The 18,118-nt window shown below is 44.2% G+C and overlaps 1 protein-coding gene across 1 annotated transcript in view; it reads right to left on the bottom strand.

Moving 5' to 3' along the window:
* GRID2 (glutamate ionotropic receptor delta type subunit 2) overlaps positions 1 to 18,118 on the bottom strand; it is a 2,654,005-nt gene that overhangs the window by 255,700 nt on the left and 2,380,187 nt on the right. Inside the window, exon 14 of the mRNA XM_086961940.1 lies at positions 3,856 to 4,022. Coding sequence (XP_086818066.1) covers positions 3,856 to 4,022 — 167 coding nt within the window. The remainder of the gene's footprint in view (positions 1 to 3,855; positions 4,023 to 18,118) is intronic.

The raw sequence follows: 18,118 nt of genomic DNA, 5'->3' as shown, positions 1-18,118 counted from the left end.
AATAAATTCCCATTCTGCATATCTGTAAATGTAACATTCGAACAATCCATTGACATCTCTCTCTCAAATCTGTGTAGTGCGTTAAATCCACTCTGAAGCCAATTAGTCATATTTAAGATGATATTATCATCCGTGAATATAAGTGTGTGTTGGGGATGCTTCTCAAAAAGAGGTGAGACTTTTCTAACATCTTGAAAAATCAGAGGGAACTTATAAGGGTATAGAGATAACAGCAAGGGCGCCAAAAGGCACAGTTGCTTAGGTCTATTGTGTGTATTAATGCATGGTGTGAAGTCCTTGAGTGCCGCCATGAGTATTCAAGTCCATGTGTCTCTATGGAGTGATATCATCAGTTTCAGAATTCCAATGGCATCCATTTTCACCCATGACTTATGAACCAATGCTGTACTAAAATCGATAAAAGCAGCATAAGTGGGTTGATTCTTAAAACAGTCATAGTTATCAATGTTTACAAATAATGTGGCTATGTTATCACAGACTGAATGGTTCGCTCGAAATCCTGATTGTTATGTGATGAGCAATGCACCTTGAGAGCATGCAGACGATCTAAGAATGACTTACAAAATAACTTCCAACTTGCATCCAAAAGGACAATTTGCCTATAATTTATGGTAATACATTTGAACCATGTTTATAGAGTGGGAGTATAATACTCCTTTTCCCAGAATTGTGGGTTTTGGAGGTGAGATAGCATTGTCCAAATGGAGGTGCCCAAAAGGCATCACAACTCACAGAGGGCCTCAATACGAGATGAAGCTAAATACTGAGTTCCTATGCAAAAATAAGTTTTCACAGGGATCAGAATTATGTGTGGTGTGATATTATTACACTCTCGTAGTTTTTCCCAGATCGATTCCAGCAGGTCAAACCTAATTAAATTTATCAAGGGAAAAAATAACCTAAAGAGCAAAACTATCGAATTTGGTGTGTTAAATACTCATTCTACATGTTATGTTTCATTTTCCAATTGAAAACTCAGAATAGAAGCTATTTCAACATGTGAAAGATATCTGAACATGGGGTGAGGATATTTATTACAAGTGGAAAATACCTCACCCTAGTCTGCTCAACTTGCAATGAGTGCCAGATTCTTTTTTCCTATGGGTTTTGCAGATACCTTCTACAGTATCTGCCCTGTTTTTTATTTACTCTCAGTATACCAATAAGCAGGATCTTTGATTCCTTACTAATTTACTTTTTTTAATTGATAAAATATATGGTTCATATGGAAGATAACTACAATGATATGATTTTAGGTGACTTGAATGAAAAGTTTCAACCTACTCTGACATTATTTTTAGAGTTGAACTAAGAGACGATTCTTGAAATAATTCAGAACCCTCTTCTAAGTTGAAGGAGGATACAAGTAAAGAGGGGTTTTACTTCTAAGCTTGTTACACAAAATAAATTATGTTTCTGCCTAAGATCGAGTGGAAAGAGATATCTCACAAATAACAACAAGAACTGTAGACCGTGGGAATTTTAAAATCTACTACAATATTGGTTCTCCTCCACTGTTTACCTTAATCAGTGATATTGCTATGCCAATAACTCATCATACCGATTATAATAGAATAATCTTTCTTTTAGAAATAGAGATTCTACACTCTTCAAATTGGGATTAACGAGGAAAGAAGTTTTAATACAAGTATGTAATCAATGCCTGTACTGGGCCTTGCAAGGTGAGAGTCATAGCAGATAATTGGGTCATTCATTGCTATTGATAATATGTGTAATTGCAGCAATGCTTTTTAATCACATGAATGTTGCATGCAATAATGACCAAGATCTTAAAATCACCCTTAAGATTGAACACTAATATTAAGAAAGGTGAAAAATGTTTGTAGGGAAAAAATGAGAGAGTGTAGGAAGCAACATATGTCCACAAATCTATCAATGCTGTGGGTATTCATTGTGCCACTGAATTCAAGCTACGCCTAATTGATGAGGCTCAAATAGGCTGACACATGTCTGGGTGTTCTTGTGTTCCTACTTATAGGAGATCTTACCTGGCAGTTTGGGCTGGACTGCTCCTATTGGATGAGGATCAATGCTGAGATGTATATGGCTAGTCTCTCTTGATTGGCATAGTGGGCAATAAATGATGGACTGGAATACATCTCCATGTAAGTATCAATGACAGATATTAATTCCACCATTCCACCCCCATTTGTTATATTTCTAACTGAGATGCACTAAGGGCAACAGGTATGTCCAGACATGTGTTACTGTGCGATTAAAAGGCAGCTGTACCTAACTGATGACATCAAACTAGGCTGAAACTGGTTTGGCCTTGTTTGTATAAGTAAACATGGCCCATTAGTTATAGTTAGACTGTGATAGTTTGGGCTGTACTGCTCCTAATGGAGCAGGACCAAGTCTATTGGGATGTGGCTGGTCTTCATCTGCTGTGACAAAGTCGGCAAAAGGCAGTGGACTGAATTGTGGCCTCTAGTAATTATCACTGGCTGGCTCCAAGCAATCCATACATGCTTTTTTGTTTTGTAAGCAAGAGACTTTAACTGTGACTGATATGCCAAGTTATTGGTCCTGTGCTCACTGTTGAATTGGACCCAAGCTGCACTTCATTCAAGAGACCCAAATAGGATTTATTTTTTCCTCTGATCCAAAAGGGCACTGGTCTACTGCGTCAAGCTGTATTGTTCCTATTGGAGCAAGAGCAATACAGATTTGCCTATTGCTGTTCTCTGTCTGGAGTAACATATCAGGCAAAAAACATGATGGACAGGAATGCATTTACAAATAGCTGAGATTAATTCAAGTTTCCAGTTATCATTTTTATGCTTTTCTAAGTGGGATGCTCTAAGAGTGACAGATAAGCCCAGACTTATCTCCTGTGCTTGCTGTGACACTGGACCTAAGCAGCACCTTGCTGATAAGGTGAAACATGATGAGACCTGTCTAGGATTGCTTGTCTTCCCATCTAGAGGATGAGTGGTCTGGCCATTTGGTAAGCACCGTTGTGGTTTGTACAACACTGTTCCAATGGGAGAAGGATCATGTGTGATTTGGTCATTGTTTGCAGTGGCATACTGAGATAAAATATGGATTGAAATATGACCCTCAGTAATTATTAGTCACTGAGATCAATACACATATTGCACACATCACATTTATGTTTTGTGATGGATAAGTGCTGACATAGGTTCCATGTTCACAAGGCGATTGATTCAAGCAGCATCTCACTGCTGAGGCCCAAATAGACTTAGATTGTTCTAGGGATGCTTAAGGTCCTGCACAGAGGATGCCTGACCTGGGGATTCCTTTGCCAAAGGGGCAGGATGAAGTCTAACTTGCATATCTATGGTGGCAGAGTGGGCAATAAAATAATGGACCGGAATGGGCCCCAAGTATTTACCAGTCTCCGATATTAGTTTCACTTAGTTAGGCAGGCATGCACCCCAGGGCACTTATAGCCCGATCATGTGAACATATTTGTTCACAGGTAAAAGGACATTATAAAGGTCAATATTATGTGTTAGTATATCTATTACCATGTATAAATTCAAATTTTGTGAAAGCCCAAAACGAGTTTGCACTCCTAAATAAAGTTATTTGTGCTCTAAATTAAGCTTTTTTGTGATGGTCTGCATTAACTATATCCAAAATGGGATTTACTTCCTATCTGTGAAGTGTCACATTTAAAAGACGTTAGCACACATTCATTTCACTAATATTTTTATTGTTCAAATCTCCAAAAAATTAATTTCTGAACTTAAGGAGAAAATATAGTCATTGAAATAAAATCAATAGTAAAGAAAAGCCAGTCTCATATTTGAATACTTTTCCATCATATAAATCTGGTCTTCTTACCTTTGTGAGAAGATGTCTCTGTATGGGCTACCATGCTGCAACGCAATCCCATAACCCCTGTCAGCTATGGTATTCGCAATAGTGTAAAAGGAGCAGTCAGGATCATTCAGGGCCACATACTCCAGAACTGCTGCATCCCAGACAAAGGCATAGTTTCCAAATTTCACCTGTAGCAAGAAGGCAGAAGAAATATTAACATTGAAATTCTAAAGGTCTACATTTATCATTGCTGGGGCACAGCAATAGAATACCACCATTAACATCATGTGCAATGTGTTCCCCATCAATTACCATTCTCTCATTAGTCGTGACATAAAAACACCAACATTGTCTTGGTAGGTAAAGTGACCATTGTCCCGTTACATCACAGGAAGTTGCATCACATCATGGTTCATTACAATAAAGGTGTGAGGGCGAAAGCTCAAAATTTTGTGTACCACTTACCCACCCACTCCCACCATTTCCTCAACTCTGAGCTTCTCCTGTATTTTTCCATTTGACCCCAGTTTTAGGACCCTCGAATCCAAAAGGACCATCAAACATCAATTTTAATATTTCCAACAGGTGTTCCAAGAAACAGGTGTGATCCTAAATTGATCAACAAATTCTAGTCTAAACCCTTTAACAACAGATCCTATCAGGATGCATTATTTAAATCATTTTGTGGAATTGTGCTTGCATCCAAGAGGCACACCCATTTGCGCACCAAGTAAATTAAATCTTATGATCTTTGGTAACAGAGACCCCTCAGTGGGTATTATTTTAAAGAATGGTAATGCTCATCATCATGGGGGGTTGCATTCACACCGATTGTTTCAAACATCGTAGCAAAATATCTATAAACACAGGGAAACCTTTTGTTATGGTTGACCACAGCTAATCATGAACATTTCTTTGTGCAAATGAAAGTCCAGATTGACTATGATTTTGCGTCAGGATTGCATCACTTTGCTGGCAAAGCCCAGCGCAAAATCATTTCACAAACTTATATTTTGCATATTGAGTGCTTGGGACTTCTCTACCAGTGTCCTCTCAGAAGAAAGTAACCCTGTTCCAAGCTGACTGCATATTAGACTTTGTGGGCTGTTAAAGTGTGACTAATGACACATTGAGTTGGCTGCTCTCCAAATGTCAAAGAATGCGAATATAAGCTAGATCACCACTTCAACACTTTGGTACCAGAATATCGTAACCAAAATATCAACTAACATAAATGTTGTGTCCTAAATATTCTTTATAAAATGTGCCCCTGTGGAGTCAATATTTGACAATCCACTTTCGATGGAGCATTTTTTTTGTACGCAATATTAAGGACTCAATATTTCTTTCAGATGAAATTTTTTCTAATGTTATTCTGTCATTCAACTCTTTGTCGAGGGACTTTGACAGAGTACCATGCGGACCCTGCCCTGCTGTGGTGCTTTCTGACCAGAAAACTTAGGGCCTGATTCACAGAACTAACTTAAGACATAATCCTAAACTTACTACCATTTTGGTATTCACAGAAGGCACTTACTCATTTTGGTATTCACAGAAGGCACTTACTCATTTCGGTATTCACAGAAGTTAGGACTGCTAACTTTCAGACTCCTAAATGCCTTCTGTGAATACCGAAAGTCTTAACATTTGGATTTTTCTCAACTTTACTACTACTAAACTGAGAAAAATCCTAATTTTAATACTTTCGGTATTGACAGAGGCATTTAGGAGTCCTAAAGTTAGGAGTACTAACTTTACTACTACTAAATTGAGAAAAATCCTAATTTTAAGACTTTCGGTATTCAGCAAAGTCATTTAGGAGTCCTAAAGTTCGTAGTCCTAACTTTACTACTCCTAAACTGAGAAAAATCCTAACTTTAGGACTTTCGGTATTCACAGAAGGCATTTAGGAGTCCTAAAGTTAGGACTCCTAAGTTCTGTGAATACCGAAAAGAGTAAGTGTCTTCTGTGAATAACGAAAAGAGTAAGTGTCTTCTGTGAATACCAAAATGAGTATGTGCCTTCTGTGAATACGAAAATGGTAGTAAGTTTAGGATTTTGTCTTAAGTTAGTTCTGTGAATCGGGCCCTTAGTGTTGGCAGTTTATTTGGGCCTAGGAGTATGCCTTTGTCTTCCCTAATGCTCTACTCACCTGGCCCAGCCTACTGATGTATGTATGTATGTATGTATAGGCATTTATATAGCGCACTACTTACCCGTAGGGTCCCAAGGCGCTTCGACCGCTGCGAAACCCTTCCTGGCTTCCCTGAGAGATGGTCCCTTAATGGGTATCTCCAGGGTGAGACCAGGCATCCCCGGCGGTCTGGTGGGGCCATTGAGGAAGATGAGGCAAGCTAATGCCCAGAGTTGCCGAGTGTGATCGCTGATCAGAGTGGGCACCGAGGCGAGAGAATTATAGAGTCCGCTGACCCTGGTCCAGAAACCTGCCGCGCCGGGAATCGAACCCTGGTCCCGGGCCGTCCTCTGCTCTCGGGTCTGCCGCCTCTAACCAGTGAGCCACACTACTTCACTACTGATGCTTATGTAGTGTGCATGGAAGTTTCCAAGTCATTAAAAGGATCTGAGTGGCAATTACAAGAGACCATAAAATGGTTTCCCATGATAAAGGTAACAATGTAAGTGACATGAGTGGTGAACAGTGAACTCAATATCTTCCAATATCCACAATTGCTTGTTTCACCTTTGTGGAATACACATGACCCTTTCATTTCCCACAACTGATTTGTCTCTGTCTTGTATGGAGCAAACACAAGGAGATGATTAGACACTGGTTGTTCTCATAGTGCTCTGTTTCTGGCATAATTCACTAAGCCGTGCAAGTACCTGTGTGTCACTGCGTGCGTGAACATTGCTATTTTATTTGTTTTAATCACTAGGATCCACATTGATTTGTCTTTACACATTTGCGCTGCTGTGAAGAGAAACTCGCTTAATATCGCTTTAGTTTTTAATGTAACGCTTTGTTTGCCTTAAAACTTTTTAACTCTGCCAACCTTGTTTCGCATTTGCATGCTGCTGCTCCGCCATACCCCTCCTGCTGAGCCACTTTCCGGTACACCACAGCATGTGCTGATTGAGTGGAAAAAGCTTTGGCTCACTTCCGCCTAGTCTGGGTTAGTGGTCTAGTCTTTCCCTCCCTCGTGCTCATAAAATCAATGCTGCGACGGACGCGCAGTGGACGCCTGCAGCGGGCGCGCCGCTGGCACGCTGAAGGCGCCCCTAAGGCAAGCCCGTCTGCGCCCGACCGTGGCCAGGGGCCAGGAACCCTGGCCGAAAGGTGCTCTACTCTGGGGAAGAACTGGTAAATTTGAAAAGCTCACCCCACAGGACCGTCCTCCCTGCTCCAGTCAGTAAGCTGCTGCGAGCTGAGAATCTCCTCTCTGTAGATTCCATACAGATCTGTTCAGAGGCTCCTCCTGGCCTGAAGGTCACCATGTTAAACACAAGATCCCTTGCCAAGCATAGCCCTGACATTTTTACACTGCTGCAGGAGACAGAGTTGGACATCCTAGCACTCTCAGAGACATGGATAGATGACACGTCAGGGCCTGACTTAGTGGCCCTCTCTCCCCCCCCCCTCCTCGAATTCACTGCCTGAACTCATAACCGGCAAGGCAACAAAGGAGGTGGCGGTGTGGTGATTTTTAGTCGCAGGACACTTGCCTCTGAAGGAATAGTGGAGGAGAGTCTGGATGGGGCAGAAGTACTTGGGATTAAACTCAGACTTTCCTCTTCTTGTCTGATAGTGGTAATGGTCTATCGCCCTCCCCGGCCCTTCCCCTATTTAATGATTTGTTTTTTGAAGTGATGAGCGATCTCTGCTCAAGATATCAAAAAATCCTGGTCTTTGGGGATTTTAACTATCACTGGGATTCGACCCCGAGAGAGGGCGCGTCCTCCAAGTTTGATGATGCTATGACCACGTAAGGACTACATCAAATCGTGGAGACTCCCACACATGAGAAGGGTCACATTCTGGACCTGATTTGGACTATGTCCGCGGCTAAACTCCAGGCCGATTGCACACAGTGAAGCTGGTCTGACCATTTTTTGGTCAGCCTTTTACTCACGATAGATAGCCGCTTTAAGCATGCACCGGTTGGGGGGGAGGTATTACGGAATTGGCCCAAATTAGATGCCGCCAATCTGAGAGATGCTCTGAACAGGACCTCAGTTTCCAGACCTTTGTTCAAGGACCCGGACTTATAACATGAAGCCCTCTCACATCGGCTGAGGCTAGCCATTGATGAAGTTGCTCCTGCTCAGAGGACAAGGACAATGCATGTCTCAAAAGGGGCGCCATGGTACACGCATGAGCTCAGAGGGGAAAACCAAGCTCTCCGTCAATCTGAGCATTCATGGCAGAAATCCCTCGACCCAGAATCCAAGGAGGTATTTAATGCTGAACTGGCTCGCTATAAAGCCTCCCTCATCAAAACTAAGTCCGCACATTATGAAACTAGGATTAGCGAGGCAAGAGATACGCAAAAAGAGACATTCACTGTACTCAAGGAGCGGAGTAGGTTGACTGAGCAAAAGCCAGTCACTAATCAAGCCGACTGAGCAAAAATACAGGACTTCTTCCTAGCCAAGGTCGAAGATATTATTTCTGTCATTAATAATACGCACATCACCCCCTGTCCTCTATCGGAGGAGGAGGAGGCTTTTGACCTACAGGGCTTCTATCTCTCTCGGTTCCTTGCACTCGAACCATATGACCTGGCTCACATAGTGGCCAAAGTGAAATCTGGGTCACCAGAGGACCCTTGCCCTCCGAAGGTGTTTAAAATTATTATTCCTCTGGTTAAGGCTGAGGTGTTGTCCGTTCTGAATCTATCCTTAACATCAGGAACGGTACCACAGAAATTTAAGGAAGCTGTAGTGCTTCCACTGTTGAAGAAAGCAGGGACAGACATTAGGAATTTGACAAACTTTCGCCCCATTTCCCAACTCCCGTTCCTGGCTAAAGTACTTGAACAACATGTACTCAGAAGCCTTTCGTCGTATGTTGAACAACATCGCTTGTTACATCATCATCAAGCTGGGTTTTGGGCTCATAACAGCACCGAGCTAGTTAAGCTCTCAGTCTTGGATGATCTGCAACTCGAAGCTGACAAGAAGACCCACTCAGCATTAATCCTACTTGACTTATCAGCCCCCTTTGATATGGTGAACCATGAGCAGTTACTTGCTCATATGCTGCGGCTGGGAGTCATTGGGACAGCCCTCCAGTGCTTTACTTCATTCTTGAAGGATCGATGTCAGAAGGTCCTATTAGGAGATCATATGTCTAGGCAGGGTGATCTTCGCTAGGGGGTCCCGCAGTGTTCGGCACTGTCCTCTCTGCTCTTTAATATTTACCCCGAGGTTCTGGCAAAAGCAGATTGCCAGGTGTTTAACTATGCGGACGATACTCAGTTAATAGTGCACATTGATAACTCTCTTGACTCACAGCAGAAGGTTCAGAACATTCTTTGGTACACCATGAATTGGATGACCTCTAATTCTCTGAAGGTGAACCCAGACAAAACCAAAGTCTTGGTACTCTCCCCAGGTTCTTCCCCTTGGTCTAGCCTCTTTTGGCCCAAGAGCTGGGCACTACTCCAATACAAGTCAAGTCAAGTCAAAACATTTATATAGCGCACTACATACCCAGAGGGTTTCAAGGCGCTTAGGAAGGGGAGGTGGATTATTTGTCAAATAACCACGTTTTAAGCTGCTTTCTGAACGCTAGGTGATTCTGGGTGAGGCGAAGGGAAGCGGGGAGTGAGTTCCATGTTTTGGCAGCCAGGTATGAGAAGGATCTGCCTCCCATGGTGGTCTTGTTGATGCGAGGTACAGTGGCGAAGGCTTGGCTGGAAGAGCGGAGTTGGCGGGAGGGGGTGTAGAAGGACAGTCGAGAGTTGAGGCAATCTGGTCCGATGTCGTGGAGTGATTTGTGTGCGTGGGTAAGCAGTCGGAAAGTGATCTTCTTATTGACGGGTAGCCAGTGGAGGTCTTTAAGGTGACCGGAGATGTGTTCGTTGCGTGGGATGTCTAATATGAGCCTGGCTGAGGCGTTTTGGATTCGTTGTAGTTTCTTCTGGAGTTTCGCGGTGGTACCTGCGTAGAGGGTGTTTCCGTAGTCCAGTCGGCTCGTGACTAGAGCGTGGGTGACTGTTTTCCTTGTTTCGGGGGGATCCAGCGAAATGTTTTTCTGAGCATGCGAAGAATGTTAAAGCAGGAAGAGGATACGGCGCTGACTTGTCTGTTCATTGAGAGTGAAGAATCCAGGATGACACCAAGGTTCCGTGCGTGGTCTGTCGGGATGGGTGCATTTCCGAGGGTTTCCGGCCACCAGGAGTTGTCCCATGCAGAGGGGGATTTACCTAAGATGAGGACTTCTGTTTTGTCTGAGTTCAGTTTCAGACGGCTTTGTTTCATCCATTCGGCGACTTCTTTCATTCCTTCGTGTAGGTTAGTTTTAGCGGTGCTGGGGTCCTTGGTGAGAGATAGGATCAGTTGAGTGTCATCCGCGTAAGAGATGATGTTGAGGTTGTGTTGGCGGGCGATGGCCGCGAGGGGGCTCATGTATACGTTGAAGAGGGTGGGACTGAGTGAGGATCCTTGTGGTACGCCGCAGATGATTTCGGAGGCCTCGGACTTGAATGGTGGGAGGCGGACTCTCTGGGTTCTTCCGGTGAGGAACGAGGTGATCCATTCCAGTGCCTTACCTTGGATTCCGATGTTTCTGAGGCGTTGTAAAAGGGTGCTGTGGCAGACTGTGTCGAAGGCTGCAGAGAGGTCGAGGAGGATGAGGGCGACTGTGTCTCCATTGTCCAGTAGAGTTCGAATGTCGTCTGTTGCTGCGATAAGGGCGGTCTCAGTGCTGTGTTTGGCTCGGAAGCCAGATTGTGAGGGGTCGAGTGATTTGTTGTCTTCGAGGAAGGCGGCGAGCTGGTTGTTGACAGCTTTCTCGATGACTTTGGCCGGGAATGGAAGAAGCAAGATGGGGCGGTAGTTTTTGAGTTCGGTGGGGTCTGCTGTTGGTTTTTTCAGAAGGGCGGTGAGTTCAGCGTGTTTCCAATCTTCTGGGAAGGTAGCGGAGTTGAAGGAGCAGTTGATGACGTCTCGGAGGTGCGGAGCTATGACGGAGTCTGCTTTGTTGAAGATGTGGTGGGGGCATGGGTCTGTGGGGGATCCAGAGTGGATGGAATTCATCAGGCGGATGGTGTCCTCAGTGGAGATTGGGTTCCAGGCGTTAAGGGTGTTAACGGGGGGAAGATGGTCAGTTGATGGTGGGGTGGGTTGGCTTCCGGGTTGGTTGTCAAAGCTGTTGTGGATGTCAGCAATCTTGTTGTGGAAAAAAGAGGCTAGGGAATCGCAGAGGGTTTGAGAGGGGGTGATGTCGTTGGAGTTGGCCGAGGGGTTGGAAAATTCCTTGACGATGTTGAAAAGTTCCTTGCTGTTGTGGGCGTTGTTGTCAAGTCGATCTTTGAATGCTGTTTTCTTGGCTTTTCGGATCAGTTGGTGGTGAGTGCGGATGGCGCTTTTGAAGGCGTCCTTGTTGCTGGTGGATAGGTCTTTTTTCCAGGCCTTTTCAAGGGAGCGGCACAGTTTCTTGGATTTCTTGAGGTCTTCGTTGAACCATGAAGCCTTCTTGATGCCAAGTTTGTGTTGACGTTTTTTCAGTGGTGCTAATGTGTCGGCGGTGTTGGATAACCAAAGGGTGAGGTTGGAGGCGGCTTCGTTGGCATTAGAAGAGAGGGCTGGGGAGGTTTGAAGGAGTGATGTGGAGATCTGCTCTGTGGTGATTTTGTTCCAGTTTCTTTGTAGAGTTGGTTGGAGGTGGATGATGGGTTTCGGCTTGTTGTAGGTGAAGTGAACGCAGCTGTGGTCAGTCCAGAGGAGATCTGTAGTGTGGCTGAAGGAGACATGGTTGCTGGAGGTGAAGATGGGGTCGAGAGTGTGACCTGCGATGTGTGTGGGGGAAGTGACCAGTTGTTTAAGTCCGAGGTTGGAGAGGTTGTCCACGAGGGTGGCGGTGTTGCGGTCGTTGCTCTTTTCAAGGTGGAAGTTGAGGTCTCCCAGAAGGATGTAGTCTTTGGAGGGGAGCGCGTGTGGGGTGATGAAGTCCGTGATGTCTTCACTGAATTTTGCGCGTGGTCCTGGTGGTCTGTAGAGGAGGGTGCCTCTGAGTGTGGTCGTGGGGTCGATGTGGATCTGGAAGTGAAGGTGTTCGGAGTTAGCGAGGTTGGCGTCGGAGCTGGTGGTGATGCGGATGGATTTCTTATGGACGATAGCGATTCCTCCTCCTGTATGGTCGGTGCGGTCCTTGCGAGTGATCTTATAGTCTTCAGGGATAGCGATGGCGATGTCAGGGACGGAGGAAGCGTTCATCCATGTTTCCGTTAGGAAGGCGACGTCAGGAGAGATGGTGTCTAGTAGGTTCCAAAGGTCAATGGCGTGCCTGTGGACCGAGCGGGTGTTGAGAAGGATGCATTCTAGGTGGTTGGGGTCGGTAATCTGTGTTGTGGTCGCAGCGGAGATGTTGTCGGTGCCGCTGAATTTGCAGGAGAGGCAGGAGAACGGTCCATGGGTGCGTCCAGGAGCGGCTTGGACGCAGTTGGGGGAGCGGCCGGGGTTAAGGGCTAGGAGGGTGGCGGCATCATAGGTAAAGCGGGGGGGCTGGGCAGCGCGAGGGGCAGGGGGTCTGGCGCTGGGCGCGGTCCAGGCGCGGACGGGCGTAGACGGGCTTACCTTTGGCGCACCTTCGGCGTGTCCGAAGCGCGTGGACGCTGCGCGTGGGAGCATTGGCCATAAATGGATGGTGGAGGGGGCGGAGCGTGGGAGGGGCAGCAGCTGGGAGGCGGTAGCAGTGAAGACTTTAGGTTTTAGGCTGGACACCGGACTGACTTTAAAGATCCAGGTGTCTGCTATTGTGGGAAGTTGCATTGGATTGATGAGTCAACTTCGGAAACTATCGATCTTGTTGTCACCCGCTACCATGCAGGAGGTGGTGACTGCATTAATCCTATCTCGCCTAGATTATAGCAATGCAGTCTATATTGGCATTCCTGGTATACTCCTGAGGAAACTGCAAGTGGTCATGAATGACGCAGCAAGGCTGATATATAAACTAAATTGTAGAGCGCATGCTACCCCCTTTTTGTGTCAACTGCACTGGTTACCTATCAAACAAAGGGTAATCTTCAAGGGCTTGTGCATTGCACATAAGCCCTTGTTTGGTGAAGCACCCAAATATATCAAAGACCGCTTGAAGCCCTCCGAACCGGGCCGCCACCTTCGCTCATCACAGGCTTGCCTCCTTGTCGGCCTTGCTACAACAGGGCTACATATGGAGGCCTGGCCTTCTCTGTATCCATCCCCCAGATTTGGGATAAGCTACTGGATGGTATGCGCAAGGTAGCTGGATTGCTCCGTTTTGGAGGAGACTCAAGACAATGCTGTTCACAGTGGCATTTCACCAGGCCTACACTGATCTATGCTGAGCTCATTGGCACAAAAGAACCTCGGACTGTAGGATCTATGATGCAGCGCCTAGAGACCTCTGGTGATTGGCGTTTATAAATGCAACATAACATTAACATTAACAGATGATGGGCGAGCGCTGAAACTTTTCAGACACTCAGCCCTAGTCACAGATCTGGGTTGAAGCCATCATCGTTCTTTAGCTCACTTTGCCACTCAGTTCATAGCCAACTATATGCAAATCAGTCTTGACCCTGTGCCTCATGGGAACAGTCCAGCCCGAACTGCCAAGCCAGGTCTTCCCTGGACCAGAAACAAGCATCCTGGTATATGGAACCCCCAAAGGTCTCACGAGAGTGGTAGCACCCAAACGCTTGCCCTCACCCCTGTGTTTGGTTGAATCTCGTAAGAAGCTCATGAACCCAAACATTTAACCTATATTTCATTAATAATGGCTCTGTATCAAAGGGTATGTGTATTAGCCTATACAAAACACATGCTTCTGCACTGAAACCTCTTTCTTGAGAAAGATTTTCTCTAATCCCCTACTTGTTTATTTATTTCTTATTTACAATACTGCAATAGTCTTGCGAGAGCGCAACATTTCTTTAGATAACAAATAACATTCTACTCATCACAGTACTTATCTCTTACATGCTTCCTCTCAAAAACACGGAATACAATATGCATTCCTACTAGTAGAGTGTATTGAGAACTCATCTACTCCTTTTTACTATTCCCAATCCCGCAAGAGTCCACCAAGATTGTAAAAAGTTGTTAAAAACAATAAACATTTTTTTTCTTCACAATAGTTATCCATTAGGCACCTCCTCTCAAAATCTAGGGGATACCATACCTTTCGGCTACCCCCTCATATAGTTTTTTTTTCCCACAACACCTTCAACTTTTCACAGTATAAAGTAAAGGTGGCCATTTCCTTTCTAAAATTCCAATAGCCGTCAATCAGAGTGCTTGCGGGACTCACAGGCAAAACGGGCATTTCGGCCATTTACATGGCTCAATTTTTGATTTTACGCTCTCACAGGATGCTTGCAAGACTCTTGTGAGCCCAATTACCAAAAATTACACAATTATTTTTTGCTCTTAATTTCTCAAAAAGTACTGAACGTATTTACACCAAATGACAAAAGGCACAATCTGCAGACCAAGATCTTGATTCCTAAAGAAGTTGGTATAATTCTGTTCAGCAGTTTTTACTATAACCTGTCTTAAAGAAGTCTTTGGAAACTGCGTGGGGATTTTACATTTGGGACCCCCATTTTTTTCCCGACCCCTGCTTGAAGGAGCACCCAAAACGTTCCTGGAAGGAGCTGAGGTGAATGTTCTTTTTTGGGAAAGTTTCACGAAGATTCATGAAACGCGACCAAAGTTATTAGCAATAGATATTGAGAACAAGGGTACCCCATAAAGCGAACCTGGGGTGAAAATGTATTTTAGAAAAACAACGGTTCAGGGGTGGCCTGATCAGGCCACCCCTGAACCGTTGTTTTTCTAAAATATAAAGTTATTAGCAAAACAAAAAACGCTGTGTCTATGGAAAAGCCGACCTAACTACAACTACCTAGTGGCATATATATGTGTTCAGTAAATCAAAACAATAGATAACATTGGTGAACCAAGGAGAGCTTCCCCGTGGCTTCAGGAATTTTTTGTTGGAGCTTAGGGTTATGCTCAGAGCTCAGATGCTCTTGCTTGGTGGGTCCTAAAGCTGTGCTTGCAGAAACAAAACAGAGGAAATGATCACGCTATATTTTCCTGCTTTCTTAATAGTGATTGATACTTTATATGTTTTATTAAAAGTCATAAGAATGCTTTTATTGATCGTCACCAATTTAAAAGTGAATTAGTGTATGTCTATAATGTTCCAATAAATATCACTGTAAGGTGGTACTATTCTTAGTAGGTATAATGGTGTTGCGTTGATCAGTTGTGATATATTTCTGCTTTTACGAGAACTGTGATACTTGGTCAAAGCCAGTAGGCCAGCCTTTTCATAACTACACCCCTTTAAAAATGTCTCCTGTATATGTGGTGTGTATCAAGGCCTTCAAGTTATGCGCTTGCTGTGAGTGTGGACTGTTAGAAGGGTGTCACCACAGGTATTTTCACCAGCCCAATTGCTGAGTATTATGTAGAATGACCTTGTGAGAGCATTTCAAATTGTGCTTATATTCTTCTTGTGGTGCTTCACAAAGGCTAGGGGCCTACCAATGAGTTCATATATACTTGTGGGACTGCCAGGAGTATGGCAGCCGCCACAGGAGGCTCTACTAAAAAAAAAATTTAAGTCACACAATGCGTATGTTTACAAGGAGTTAACACCACCAGAACATCACTTCCTCCGGTGTTCTGGTGGCGTTAACTCCTTTGCCATATTTACAAGACGGCGTTAAGCCACTTAACGTGGCTTAATGCCGCATTGTAAATAAGGCCCCATTTCAAGCAGCACTTAGGGTGAAAGGGGCGTGCAATGGGTGCAGCAGTGAGTGTTCTATCACAACACCCAATGCATTTTGATACTGCCCCATATTAACAAGGTATGGGGCAGTGCCGAAAATACCACTAGGGGAATACCTGGTCTTAAGCAAGTGATACGGGGAGAAATGTTTGATTTCTCATTGTATTTTGCTCTTTTCACATGTTATGTTATGTTATGTTATATTGATTTATTATGCGCACAGATACCCCAGCCAAGGGGCGTCCCGGCGCAGAGACAAGGTAGAACATAACACAACAGGAAACTAAAAACATGAAAGCAGCTAAAACAGGAAATTTTTTAAAGCCCTCCAGTTTTTAAAGCCACATGGATAGAGCACATCGCCTGGAAAGATTGTTTATGTGCAGGAAGGTGTTCCTTCTTGCACTTAAACAATTGCCCCTGTAGCGCAGGCGCTCTAGCAAAATGGCACTCATGTGCCTGTGCTGGTGCTAGGCTTCTTTTTTAACACCAGCGCTAGGGGTAACACAGGAGTTCGCTGCATTCTTGTGAATACGGTGCATCCCTGCGATTAGAACCTGTCGGAGCAAGGCGTTACCAATTTTGGCGTAACACCGCACTCCGCCAGTTTCTTGTAAATATGCCCCAAAGTCCCTATGTGGTTAAAAGGAGAATGTTCACACCAATTCAATTTCTCATAGAGCTTTTTCCTTTTTGTTAAGTGGGTTTAGGTTGTGGGTAACGTCACGTGGTAGGTATGAAGCCTGTGATTACAGCATGTTGAAAGTTAAGGGAAGACGTCTGCTCCTATTCTGTTGCAATCTAAATGCTTTCTTGACCATATTTTATGTATTAGTAAAAACCTTTGAAGTGTAGCATTATCACAATATGAAGTGACTCTTTACAGGTCATTGTAAGGCAGTACTATTCCTAGCAGCTGTAATAGGTGTTGCATTGGTCTGTTTATGATATATTTCTGCCCTTAAAAATATTGACACATCCTGACAAAGCCAGTAGGCCTGCTTTTTGATAACTAAATCATCTTATGTTGTGTCTTTTATATGTGGGGACTATCATGGTCTTAAGTTTCAGGGCTCGCTAGGGGGGAAGAAATATTAGATGGTGCCCCGAAAGATATTTCTCCCTGTCTATTTGTACATTGTTGTAAATTAATGAAGCTTTAAGTTATATGTGTGTAATAAAGTAGTTTTCATTTTTATTAGCAAGAACACTAGTTGGAAACTGATTTATGGGGTGTGTAACAGGCCACGCCACCTGTCCTGAATAGAAAGTTGCGGACCTATTACTTGAGAAGGACCCACATCCTTCCCACATAACAAGCCACTTCCTTCCGTTGGTGGGGGATGGGTCAGGACCTGGCCAAAGGTAAGGCCCTGTGCCCAACTCCCTGCTGCGCATAGCCGGTGGTGGTGCTCAGTGGGGTGTTGGAAGCCTGCAGGAGTATGGGCTCTGGGCCTGGTCGGAGCTAGGTCTTGTGCCGAATCCCCTGCTGTGCACAGCTAAAGGCTTGCACATCGGCAAGGTTGGCCACAGGTTGCCCGAGGATTTGTGTGTAAGCTCAACTTTGAACATGACAGAAAAAAAAAACAGAGATTCACTGAAAATTAAGGATAAAGTGACATATTTAGGTATGGTAATGAGATCTTAGTTTATGTTTAAAGAAAATAGAAATCTGAATATTTGGAGGCGCCCTGGGCACTTGCCCACTTTGCCCAAACCTTAAAACAAGTCAGCACTCGTAACGATAGCCCCCAAAAATAAACTTCGCGTACACAAAAAACTTCTACAAGGGTTCTGCCGCAATGGTTTTTTAATGAAAAATAACACTGCAGCTATCGAATTCCTCTGAGCACTAAGAGCTGCCATGATCAAGCAAGATGAGGCTTCAAAATGTCAAATCTATTTCTCAACAGGAATATAAAAGACCATTGGTAAGGGAAGGGGATTAGATCCTCCTCCTGATTACAGTTGAAAAAATACAGTCTGTTAGTATTCTGCCTCACTATCTAGCATTATTCTGAAAAGCACAACCGCGCTAATAATATTAATAACTGAAGTAAAATACATAATTTACTATTGATGGTGACCGTCGTGCCATTTAACCCTAAGCACAGCTGAATATTACCCTTGCTAATTGCTTTGAAGATTGAAACTATTTAATGTTTAAGTGGGCCTCGGTCTCACGGTATGAATGCAAATGTCATTGGTATTTTTCATTCCGACAGCATTTTGTCAGGCAGTGTAACAAGGCGTGTAATTACCTATAGCTTTTGTTGATTCATCTGGTTTGGGGTGTCACTTTATTGAGTCGCC

This window comes from Lissotriton vulgaris, chromosome 3_1 (assembly GCF_964263255.1).
Source record: "Lissotriton vulgaris chromosome 3_1, aLisVul1.2, whole genome shotgun sequence".
Lineage (NCBI taxonomy): Eukaryota > Metazoa > Chordata > Amphibia > Caudata > Salamandridae > Lissotriton > Lissotriton vulgaris.
Note: the sequence above shows the minus strand (reverse complement) of the source record. Positions and strands in the feature narration are given on the sequence as shown.